A 13,361-nucleotide genomic window follows, 5' to 3' on the forward strand; every position below is an offset into this window, starting at 1 on the left:
GATAAATAGTAATTCTCATGACTCAAATGATATGGACATTGAGATGGAAGATGTAGAGAAAAATGATATTGGGTGAGTAAGGTTTTCATATGATCAGAGAAATGTTTCAGCAGTGTCCTCTAATATATCACCCCTATTACCCTTTTTTCCCTTGTAAGGCCTCCTCTGCCTGAACCATTAACACAGTTGTGTTGTCCTGCTTTTATTTTCTCCTAGGTTAAATGTAGTGAATGTGAGGTTAATTCTGGTGTTGTATGGCACATCCATAGATTATACTATTATATATCATGAAGTTACTGTTTATAAATGTGGATACTTATTTAGACATCTAAATACAAATTTTTTTGTTTTATATGATAAAAGCATGGGCTGCAACCAAAATTTGCCTTAGAGAGAAGCTGAAGGTTTTGCAGTTCTTAGGGGTTAGATGAATTAACATTATGAGTAAACATATTGAAGATGAGAATTAGTGCATTGGGTTGATTAATGTAGCATTCACACAAAAGTTAAGTCTGATTAGTCCTTTTTAAGACTATATGGAGATTCCCTCGTAAGTCGTGTTACTACAACACTCTCTCTGAGAGTAGGTTCTTCCTATTCCACTTGTACATCTAAACTTAGAATTCCTTTACAGATTTGAAAAAAAAGAAAAGAAAAGCAAAGAAAAGGAGAGAGAGAGAGAGAGAGAGAAAAAAAATATATATATATATATACATACATACATATACATATACACACACACACACACATATAGTCTTTTCATTGAGCATAAGATAACCTATTACTGGAGTACATGTATTCATGTGCTGTCTGTTGTGGTTTTGTTATGCTAATTTTGCTTACACATATATAACTTCACAAGTGCCTAGTTTTTTTATTCTTATTACTAATATTTAAAATTTTATGATTATAATGATGATAGCATTAATGACTATAGTAATAGTAATTAAACTCAGGGAATGAGATACAGGTGAGATAAGCACACTTTGTAATTGTGTAAACAGAATTTATAAAACAAAGCCAAAAGGGACAGTACATGTAACTTACCACTAATGGGTTTAAGTGATACTTGATACTGATGCTCAGTTACCAAATCATAATCACCATGTTTGCCATGCTCTTATTAAGAGAATAGCATATGTAATTAGAGGAATTCCTACTTTTCCCCCAGGGCTCCCCCTTCCCTGGAAATTACTAATAATCCCCCAGGGTAAGAACCACTATTCTAAGTAATTACTCTTTGATGGTGAATCGTTTTTGACTTGTGTAGAATAAGTAATTTAAACTTAGGTTTCATAAATAAGAGTTGTTTTTAATAATGTAACTTTTCGGAACACAGGAAGGAGAATGGACTATCATCTAAGGAAAAGGATGATCGTGGGGAGAGAAGAAGAGACAGGCCATCACGGTTTGACAGATCGGGTGGAAGATCACCGCCCCGTGATGAGAAAATGGGATTAGTCGAACGATTAAGAAATCTGGCCTCTGGAGGCGAGATGGGCCAACGGGATAGATATGATAGGGACAGAGACAGGAGGGACAGAGATCGAGACCGAGATAGAGATCGAGGACGAGTTGGACATGACAGAGAAGATCGGGTCCATGACCGTGACCGCGACCGTGATGATGCAAGAGGACGGGATGACAGTAAGTACAATACAATTTCCCCTTTTTATTTATTTATTTTTTTTAGTTGAACTTTAGCCTGTTATGTATGTTGACCTAACTATTGAATTTTCTGCTTCTATTTGGTGTTTCATTAGTTCTGAAGTATACAAAACTTTTTTTTCTCTTGTAATATCCTTGAATCTTCTCTCTTGCTTTAAAATGTGTGTGTTCTTGTGCTGATTTAACCTTATGTATAAAGGTCTTGGAACTGTGTCTTTAGAGAGAGTCTCATTTTGCAAGTCCCCATTTCTTTTCACTTCTGAAAGCACAGTGGATGTCAAGTCATCCTTAGTTAAGCTAAAGGCACTCATTATTCCCCCTTAGTGTGCTAGGAATATCTTATTTTCAGATTTTTTTTTTTTTCTTCTTTTATTGTTCATGTCTTGAAGGAAACATTTCTGATGTCTTGGTGTGCATTGACTTGGTCTTCTAAAACTGTTGAGCTCTGTGATCTTTGCATCTTCAAAAAAAAACAAAAAAACTGCTTGCAAGTTTATGTAAGTTTGAGTAAATATATTTAGAACTCTTCATACTTAATCTGTTTTTAAAGCATTATGTTTTTGATATTTGAAGTATGAACTTACTTTTATCAATATCGTAAGAAAAAAATATTTTGGAGAAATATAATCAGTTTATTACTTTCTTTACATTGCAAGTAACATTTACAAACCCACTATTTCTAAATGAAGTGCTTTCATATGCAATACAGTCATTATAAGGTATAGCCTTCTGGCCTATCTCTTTTTCCTTTTTTGTCTCTTCCACTCTGCTTATCAGCCTTTTATTCTTTGATAGCATAAAGATTTTGGCTGGCCTGTTGTATTGATTTGAGATATATGTGCTGCTTGTTATACCTTTACCTTTGTCTTTCTTAAGTACTTCCAGGAAAAGCAAAATTAATTACTGACTTATCATATATATATTTTTTTTACCCCTAGATCAGTTTGGGCCTGATGCCTTCAATGGGCCTCCACCTGGCTTCCCCCAACAAAGCCAGCGACCTGATGGTCCAGGCAGTTTCCGTCCAGATGGCCCCGGGGGTCCCAATGGTCCTGTTGGGCCAGGAGGACCTGGTGGGTTCAACAATTTTGTGCCAGTGCCAGGCTTTGGTCCACCTGGTGGAGGAGGCTCCAGTAACCACCCTGGGATTATGGGAGGCCCACCTGGCCCACATGGGCCTGGAGGAATGAGGAATGAAGGCTTTGGCCCCATGGGAATGGGCATGATGTCAGGACCCAATGGACCAGGTGAGTTGGCAGACTAATTTTTTATCCTTCAAAATAGTTATGTGTTTCCTATTATAACTATAATGAGTATAAGTCTTTATTTATCTCTTGACAAATGAATAGGTGTATTATTTTCAGTAATTTCTTTTACTTAGATACCCTGCAATATCATCTTTTTAATGAATTCTTTATGAATTAATTTTGAACTGAATATTGATAACTTCATTTCAAATCATGTTTGTTGGTGGGTATGGATATGGGTGTGGGGGTGGGTGGGTGGTAGGGTGCATATGCACAGGTGTCTGTATGTCTCTGTTTTAAGGCCTGTTTTTTTGTATACAGATATTAGGGGGATTGGGTAGGAAACAGTGGAATGCAGGATGGGGAGGGAAGAGAAAGTATGTATTTATTGCATGAAGGCCTATGCACATTCATAAATTTGTACATAGTCTTCTGCATGCATATACAGGTAAATTCATACATAAGTATCTATACACATACTTTAAAAAGGGCAGTTTAAATTAGAGAGAACAGTTAATTTTAGTAAGAAAAACTGGGACAGTTGAGGAAGAAGTGAGGGGCTGAACAGTCATGTTCATAGACTTAGTCAACAGTTGTGTACATATCTGAAACCAATAACTCATGTTGATAACATATTGTTCTCATGCAAAGAAATAATATTATAACATCTCTTCCTGTGACAAGAATTTTACATGATCAAGAAACCTGCATCAGAAATGTTGGCTTAGCACAGCAGAGTCATTTAGATTAGAAGTTCCCACTTGTCTTTGTTTATAGGGATGAAATTAAGAAATTAGTTTGTAAGTGGCTCAGATAAAAGAATGAGATTCTTTTTTCACAGCAGATCATTTATCCTTTTTTCTGTTTATTCTAAAAGTCAGCACTTACTGCTAATAGCTCTTTAGGAAGGTTTTCTGTTTGTAGATTTGGTTGATCTTGTCTGTTGGTGTGGTTCTTCATTTCAAAAGATTTTCTTGGTAATTTAAGTAATATAACTGATTTAAAAGTTGAATGATGATTAATCTTTATTTAATAGGGGTGATTTAAACAAGAAGTGGCTCTTAATTAGGCAAGGATATAGTAATGGAACTTTAGATAATCAACCCATGGATGCTTGGAGTGCATGTATTTATACAATGTCCACTATAGTTTAGTTTTGTTTACTTATTTATCTTTAAATATAGATGGCTCCAGAAATGTTTTAGGCACTAAAGGGTTAATTACCTGGTCTAGCTTACCAAACCTATTTAATCCATTTCTTGAATTTCCATGACAAAAGCCTTTTTTTTTTCTTATTACTCTTAATAATGATGATAATAAGGGTTATGAAATAATTACAGAAATGAAGATGATAATGATGGTAATAGCAATAATGATGATGATGATGATAATAATAATAATAAGGATAATGATAATAATAATAATAATAATAATGATGATAATATTGATAATAGTAATAATTATAATATTGATGATAATGATAAGGATGATTGTTAGAATAATGATGATGATGATGATATCAGTACTTGATGATAATAATGATAACAATAATGATCTTGCTAATAGCAGTAGAAAAAAAAATGTTTTGCTTGAAAATTCAAGGACTGATGTCATTAGGAGTGATAAGTAAGCCTAGTTATAGATTCTTGTGAAGATGTCTGTGAGTAAACAGAAGCGATTAAACAGTGCAAAGTGCATGTGCCCATCATCAGTGGGTTAATAGGCTTAATTAGAAGAAGAAAGGAAAGGACTGTAACATAGAATTGCAGTATAGTTCAAAATTTCCAAGGTTTTTCTATCAGTGGAAAAGATGTATGATATTATGACACATTTTCCTATCATGGCAAGGCTAGAATTATCAGTGATGTACTAATTGCACAACAGTATAGCCTTTCTGGCTGGTGTGCTGCGTACAGCCAGCCCACCTGCTAGCTCGCTAGAGTGAGTTATGACATGTCATATGTCTTGATGGCTATAGGCATGCCTGTCATGAAAAGGTTAAAGTTTGGAAAGGGTAGCTGATGTGGATACTTTTGCAGATTGAATTGATATCCTGCTATCTTTTCTGCATGTATCACAAAGTATAACACTTTTCTCTTTCTGAATTACATTTTTAATTAGCTGCAAGTAAAGGCTTGTTTGCCAAATTAGTTCAGGGGTTGATGAAAGGAAATCAGGTTTTACCTCCCATGCTTAAGACCTGTGAAAAGGTGTTTTCCTATTCAAAGCAAGTATGATAGTTCAACCTATTGTCAATGGAGAATGTAGTGTTCACTGTAGTAGTTTTTTTTTGTAATGTCTCCACAAGTGCTTAGCCTAAAAGGAGTCAATCACTAGAGATTGTCACCTCAACTGATTTCAGCTTTTGTTGTTTTTAGCTAATACAGTCAGTATTGATGGTATTATTATTATAAACATAATTGTTATAATGTTAATGACATTACTGAAAGCAATGTAAGATGCACATAAAATATTTCCAAAAATCAATTAAAAGGTTTGCTCATTGGCTCATTTTAGCCGTCTATGTGTAAAGACAATCATTATACTAAACTCACAGTGGGCGTGGCATGCACCTGGTGGCTTCTGGTTACAGAGAGAGTTCAGTGTGTACCATTTATAGTAGGACCTTTAGAGAGACGTACACCATCAAAACCTTGATGAAGTGGAAATTGCTAATCTTTAGGCAGATTTTAAATGGGAAACCATTAGACTGGAAAAGTCCCAAGCCAGCCTTTCCAGTCCCATCTTGCTTCTTAGAGTCCCTAATGCAGTAATAGTACTAGATACCATAACTATAGTTATTTTAACACAATACTAGACAATAAGTGTCTGGAAGGGAAGTTTATGGGGAAGTACACAATCATAACACATGTGAGTTCTTATTTAGAAATCTCAGGCAATTACAAAGGATGTTGTGTATTAGCCTATATCAATGCTGCACTTATGGCTCTCCCTAGGGGGAACTGTAAAATTTAGGTTGAATTTAAATATCTAAGTAAGAAACCATCAGAAATTCTAATCATGAATGGATTAAATTATGTAATAAAAGACATAAGATTCAATGATGATAGAATATGAAGCATTGGCGCAGTATTGTAATCTCAACTTACTGATTGTTAATCCAGGATCATGACAGGGTTTGTAGTTGGTTGCTAAAAGTGAAAATTGCTTACGCAGAGAATGCTGTACTAGAGAATCTAGAGATGTCCATCTATTATGTATGATATTACCTTGACCTCTTATTTTCCATACCTCTTTTAGGTTAGAATTAAAGCCATTGTAAATATTAGGACCAAAACAATGGAGAAAGGTATTACAATTGATTTAGTATCTTTACGCAAACTGTGCTTTATTAGTTTTAGTTACTTTTTAAAGTGAGTAAGTCAGATGTAGACCTATATTATGAAGAATATCAGGAAGATGATAATAGGGACAAAATTCATATTTACTAGAAAATATTTGGTTTTCATTTACAAACCCAAAATATTACAAGTATCACAGCATTCAGTTACAATCATGTATACTTTGCACTGTGTTGGATAAATGCATTATATATTGGAAATATTATATTTGGGTATATATTTTTTAGTACATAAAATGCACATACATATATAATTTTTGTCAAATTTCACTCTAGAATGTAAACAGTGCTCTTACTAAACAATTATTTGTTTTCCCAACAACAGTACACCCTTTTGTCTTATGGGATTGGAATAGTAACCAGAAATTTTTTTTTTTTTAGCTGTGCCTCACAAATTGGGATACTCAACAGATGTGGGCTAACTAAGTGTCAAAGCACTTGTGAAACCATCTATGTGTAAACACATTTCTCTAGTCTTTCTTGCCATATCAGATTATGAAATTGGGTTATAAATATAAGTACTAATATTTGCTAATTAAAACTTTACCTCAGCAAAAACATGCTGATTTGGCTTTATAGCAGTGTAACTGTTAGATCAGCTTGTAATTTTAACCCAGTCATGATAAGAGCCCTCAGAGCTATACATAAGAATATGTCAGTGTGGATGCAATTCTTTTAGGTAATGAGGATAAAATGAGGCTTTAAACTTACTTTTAAAGGACTAGTTCTCCACAAACATATGCAGCATGAGCCAGTCAAGTATGCAAATGTTTAGTGTATTCAATTATTTTGCATGCACAATTTCAAGCAGGCTCTAAGTGAATAGTGAAATAACAGGCATTTGGAAATATCATTATGAAATGTTTAAACATTAAACCTTTTCATTATATAGCAAAATTTTGGATGATATTTGCCAAAATAATAGATAATATTAGAAAATAACCGATACAGTGAAGCAGCTACCATGACCACTCCTAGTATGTCAGAGGATTAGGGTAGAGTTTAGTGGCATGTGACACCTCTTTTGCTGTCATAAAAGATGGCTATAGTCATGTATAAGAAGTTGCAATATTTTATGATTGTATTCATACAATTTACAATAGTAGAGTAGTGGAAAGCCCAGGTTCTATTATTTGTTTTATGTTAAGGATGAACATCTTAATCCATTCATGCCAGTATATTTTGAAGCCAAAAATAAAAGATTCTGGGCTGCTACAAAATCGGTAGGATGAGCTTCCCCTAAGTCTGTCCGCCTGCTGGCCGCGGTGCACTGCTGCGTCGGAGCGCGAGCCCCGATACAGCGCCACACTGGCAGGACGCCCGGCAATATTTATTTTTTCGGGTGTCTCATGTGGGACACCATTCGTTATTGGGTTGAGAGAATTTTGCTTAAAATCAGGAATCTAAAAAATAATTATTTTTGCTTTGCATAATCTATTGTAATACCTATGATATTATATTTGATCTCACAAGGTCAACATAGTATCCTGTTGTTACAATAACTTATTGTTACAATCACAAGCAATTCATTAATAGAGGAATGGGCGTAAACAGTAATATGTGCTCAAATTGCTGCTATATGGGGCTAACTGGGAAAAAGAATCCAGTCACTTCATTGTATGATATCTCAAAACAGTTTATCGCAACCCTTGCACACCTCCACATAGTGTTTAGACTATATCAGTGGTGTCTGGCATGTGATTTAATACCTAACTGTTGGCTTATGTTGACAGATATATTCTGATTTTCCCAATGGTGAAAAAAAGTAACTAAAAAGGAGTTTTAACATCTGTTGTGTATCTATTGTGTTGGAAGCTTCCAAACTAAACAAGGTTTTTGTGCAGATTTCATTGAACATTCATTGGATATTTCTCTCTCTCTCTCTCTCTCTCTCTCTCTCTCTCTCTCTCTCTCTCTCTCTCTCTCTCTCTCTCTCTCTCTCTCTCTCTCTCTCTCTCTCTCTCTCTCTCTCTCTCTCTCTCTCTCTCTCTCTCTCTCTCTCTCTCTCTCTCCCTCTCCCTCTCCCTCTCCCTCTCCCTCTCCCTCTCCCTCCCTCCCTCCCTCCCTCCCTCCCTCCCTCCCTCCACTGCAGGCTATTAAAGATAAAGAAATTATATGAAAAACTTGTGTGTGAATTATTTGGAAAATGTCCGAAGTTAGTGTTAAAGAAATACTGATGGCTATTTCTTTTCCTCTACTGTTTTTGTGATGCAAGATGAATATAGGTATATGTGTAATATATTTATAGCCATTGTTTTAGTAAATGAACTTAACAGTATAGTGGAGGCAGAGTAATGGATATAGAGTTTTAGAACAGTTGACAAATCTGGTAGATATCTTATAACACTGTATGTGTATATTATGCACTTCTAGGGCAGACCAGCAGAAGGATCAAAAGATGATTGTTTAAAGAGTCTGTAAATAGTAACAAGATTTCACTGATAAAGTATTCTGTGAAATTGTATGTCAACAGGCAAAATTCAGTGGTCATCTAATCATTTTATGATTATTTTTCTCAAATTTATCAGTATCAATACACCATTCTTCAGCGATATAAAAGACTTGCAAGCAGTTTAAGATGAATTCATATTATCCATTGGAAGACTTCAAGCATAGACTCCCTCCCTTCTCTGAATCAGTAATTCCTAGCACCTTTCATGTAGTTTTGATAGGCTAATCCATAAATATCTATATCTAACTATCTATATATATATATATATATATATATATATATATATATATATATATAAGTTAATAGGGCATTCATGATAGAGTTCGTATTAAATGAGATTTTAAAGTAGTCTTTTACTTATGAATCTTAGCATACGAAAACTTGCTGTGCTTATGTCTTCTTTTACTCTGTCTAGGATGGATAGAATTATAAGAATTAATTATTGTTATGAAATGAATCTCAATAAACTAACTTACATGTTGAGATTACATTTGTACTTTTACCTATAAAGTAGCTTAAAGTTACTTTTGCAGGAGAGTTATAAAAAATATTCTATCATACATTGACAGTTGGGTACTTATTATACTGCAGTTAGAATATGAGGAAAAGGAATTGAAACTTTATCAAAGGAGAAAGTATTTTGCAGGAGACAATCCAATCAGAAGAAAAAATATTTTTGAATTGACCTTTAACCCACTAATGATGGGTGTCCCATATATGAGACACCCGAAAAAATAAACATTGCCGGGTGTCCCGCCAGTGTGACGCTGTATCGGGGCTTGCACTCCGACGCAGCAGCGGGCCATTTCAGGCGGGCACCACGCGCCCGCCAATTTTGTAGCCGCCCAGAATCTTTTATTTTCGGCTTCAAAATATATATACTGGCGTTAATGGGTTAGATCTTACTCACTCTGGTTGTTAGCTTCTTTTTGTTCTCTGAATACTTTCATTCATTTATTACTTGCTTCATATTCTTTGTGAAAATTAGTATTACTCGTTTTTTAACCTAATTTCTCGTAAACGTATCTCAATCTTTCACTTTCAATTATTGACACCTTGTTTGCCACCTAAACTCATTCATTCTTACATATCCCACACTCAGGGCTGAGAACTTTCCACAGATTTCTGATTTTTGTCAGTAATGGGGCCCATTGCATTGAGGACATATATGCTCATGAAATTACTTGAATGTCATTGACGAGATAAAATTTTGGGTACTTATAGTGCCAAAAAGGTCCTCATCCCCTCAGTCTCCAACAGGGCATTATCTCTGGACCTTGGTACTTGCTTTCTCATTGCTTACCTCCTTACCTCTTTTCTTAACCTATGTCACTATGTGAGTCACTTTGTAATGAACACAAGCTCTTGGCCTGCCCCATCTCATTTAGTGAATTTTTGGAATTTTTGAGAATCATATCAACATATCAGATTTTTTGGTACAGCTTGGTACAAGACCCTGCACTCAAAATTACATGCATATGGCTTTACTTCTCCATTCAAAGCTAACACCCAGCTTTCTCTCAGTTATTTCTTATGTTTTTGACAATGCAACCCCTGGAGTTTTCCCTATAACCCTTGACACTCTCTCGTATGACTTGTATTTTACAAGTTTGATTTCTCTTGTATTCTTTCTTTTCTTTTCTTTTCATTAGAGAACTTCAGTCCATATCTAACCCCGTTCATTTATATGAGGAGTCCAGTAAAGAAGGCAAACTTGTGAAAATCAAGTTTGATATGTGTATAGTTGAAAGATAGTGTTTTCCCTGATTATATGTTTTACACCATATTTATAACCTTAATTTTCAGCCATTTCTTGTCATACGATAGAGTAGGCTTAACAGAAAAACTTTTATTTTATTTATTTTATTTTTTATTTTATTTTTTTTTTTTTTATGTACAGGGTGAGTTCACCTCTCCCATTCTCAATGCCTCATATGCCATGATTGGAAATATTAGTTAATATTTTCCTCATTTCATAATCTTTTATAAAGATATCTACAGTGTGCATTGGTTCATATATCAATGTTAATATTGATTTGGATCAGATGACTGAATAGGGGAAAAGAATTTATTCTCCCCTCTAAAACTGCTTTTTCTCTTTCTACTACTATTATCCATTTCACATCTTTGAGAATACAGAAAGTCCACAGATTATTGAACAAGATCTGTTCCAGAGATTGTCCATAAATCTAATTTGGACTCAAACCAAGACTAGGTTTGGTTAACCACAAAAGATAGATGAGTGAAAATAGTTTCGGATTGAAGAATTGGTCAGGTTCTAATAGGTTATTAAATGACTCATGGTGATTACCCTGACTCATGTTTGGTTCCAGTGACAGTTTTAGTGGTGAGTGGCTGTACCAGGAAGGGATGCATTTTGGTATTTACATGTGTATATAAATTTTGTTAGGTTCTCAAGGGTTTGCTATATCCAGAAGTTGTCTATAAACAAGTTGCCCCAAAGCCAAAGTCTTGCTGTAATCAAGCTCACCTTATTAGCCATATCAGTGTCAAGAGTAAATATTAGCTCTGTTTTATTTTGAAGGCCATGCTTCATAGAATTGGCTGAAACTGCTGCAAAGAAATTGTTAGTCCTGTTCATGTGCTGTGAACATTTTTCCTCAGAGCAGCTACTCCAGCTGTACAGGGGACTTGTGAGTGGCTCTTCAGCTGTTTCACTACTCAACAAAGTTGAATCAAAAGCATATCATCTAATGCATAATCCAGCTGCCACCTCCACAATAGGCTCTCTTGTACTCTGTGGTAAGGTGGCCTCTCTCTCCTTTTTTTTTTATATTGATATGTCTCTGTTCATATGAGCTTGCAGATTGTTTGCTCTAACCTTCTTCCATGGCCACGCAATACATGGCAGTAACATCATCACACAGATACTCGGAAGACTTAGTTAATGCTGTAACTGCTGATTCATTTCTGTTTTTAAGTTCTGGAACCTCTTAAGGCTATCTTTCCTGAATATTTAATTTACTGCCATTTTGATAGGATTGTATATCTTCCATCTGATAGAGAGTGAAGGGACAGTTATCCTTTCTCTCAGTAATTTCTGTATATCACTTTTGTAAATACATCATTTTGTACAATTAACATCTGCACCCCTTAACCCACTCACTCCAGGGTGACATCCTGTCATTTTGTGGTAGACCATTGCTCATGCCATGATGGCATCCCATCATGTCAGGCATGGTTGAGCATGCTCTAGATTGTGTGCGCTAAACAGTGATTTGCTTTTTTTGGCCCTGTATTTAGTTTCTGAGGAGAAACAGCCCCTCAAAAGTAGGTTTAAACCTCTCTTTAGCCTCATTATGTAAGAAATAAAAACAGAGCCGAAAGCAGATAACTTAATGTGCAGCCCAGCATGTGGTTCAATATTGCACTTGGAGCTCCAGTTGTTAGTGGGTTAAGTGTATATTGACATGCCAAAGACAGTTCTGCCTGTTTAAGGTTCCTTTCCTTTGATAAGTTAATCTTCTATAACCAAGCATCTTTCTTTATTGCATAATGAAAACAGTCACTCTAGTCTGTAGATTTGTACACCAACTAATTGGTGTAAAGAAAATTAATAGTTGATGTATAAACATAAAATATATGAACAGTCAGCTAATGGATGTATATATATTTGTTCTTTTTCATATTATGACGTTCATTTTATTATTTCCTTAAAGGGGCAGGTGCATTAGTCTGTTCTGTCCTAGGATCCTTTTACTGAGCAGGATGCTTTTCCATCTGTGAGGGGATTTGAGATGAAAATCCCTTCCCAGAGCAGCAGCACTGTGTTGGTCTTTCGTCCCAGATAGAGGGAGAGATGATGCCAAAACAAAATTGAAGTATAATTACTAGGAAGCTTATCACTTGATTATCTAAACATTGAATAATACATTATGTTAGGTACATTTATACTGTAGAAATAAGTAATATATATTATAACTAACAATAATGCCTCACTAAAAATTTTAACCACATGCCGACAGCGATGGCATGTGCGTACATGCCATGCCTACTGTGTGTTTAAGTTAGTTATTGTTTTTATATATAGATGGCTCCACAAGTACTAGGTCACCAATCAGCCAGTTACGAGAAGTACCTGTCTCATGTATTTAACCTTTTCCTTGATTTTCAATCACATTTTCTTGTATTTGATACTGTTGTTAGTAATGCTAATAATATAATAATTACAATGTTAATGATAAAAATAACATAAATGGCAAAGCCATTTATGTGCTGAGAGAAACATTAATTTGATCAAGGAATGCATAAAAACACCCACTCTGATAGCTGAAGACACGGAGCTCACTTTAAATATTATTTACATTACTGGACAAAGAGAGAGCCAGAGAATAATTATGGAATACCATCCACAAATGTCACGATAGCAGTAAGTTAAAAATAACAATAATGGAAAAAATTAACAAGAAACTGCTTTGCATGGTGAATAATCGTACGGCTGGCAATGCTGTGGCATGATCGGCAATTACTAGAATTTTAATCAATTTCAGTTATAGTATTTGCTTCCTCCTGACTTCAATTTTTATCAGTCTGTAATTACACCTTGTGCTTAACTGATTTCACTAATAGCAGTATATGCTATTGGAAAGAATATGGGGTATCAGGGTAGCTG

The 13,361-nt window shown here is 35.0% G+C and overlaps 1 protein-coding gene across 6 annotated transcripts in view; it reads left to right on the plus strand.

The window, feature by feature from the left end:
- The window catches only part of Isha (Insulator su(Hw) mRNA adaptor), a 42,943-nt gene that overhangs the window by 19,074 nt on the left and 10,508 nt on the right, over positions 1–13,361 (plus strand). For all 6 annotated transcript variants that reach the window (XM_070142585.1, XM_070142586.1, XM_070142588.1 and 3 more), the window contains exons 13-15: positions 1–72; positions 1,340–1,647; positions 2,607–2,915. The exon at positions 1–72 is cut by the window's left edge and continues 76 nt beyond it. In XM_070142585.1, coding sequence (XP_069998686.1) covers positions 1–72; positions 1,340–1,647; positions 2,607–2,915 — 689 coding nt within the window. The remainder of the gene's footprint in view (positions 73–1,339; positions 1,648–2,606; positions 2,916–13,361) is intronic.

This window comes from Penaeus vannamei, chromosome 29 (assembly GCF_042767895.1).
Source record: "Penaeus vannamei isolate JL-2024 chromosome 29, ASM4276789v1, whole genome shotgun sequence".
Lineage (NCBI taxonomy): Eukaryota > Metazoa > Arthropoda > Malacostraca > Decapoda > Penaeidae > Penaeus > Penaeus vannamei.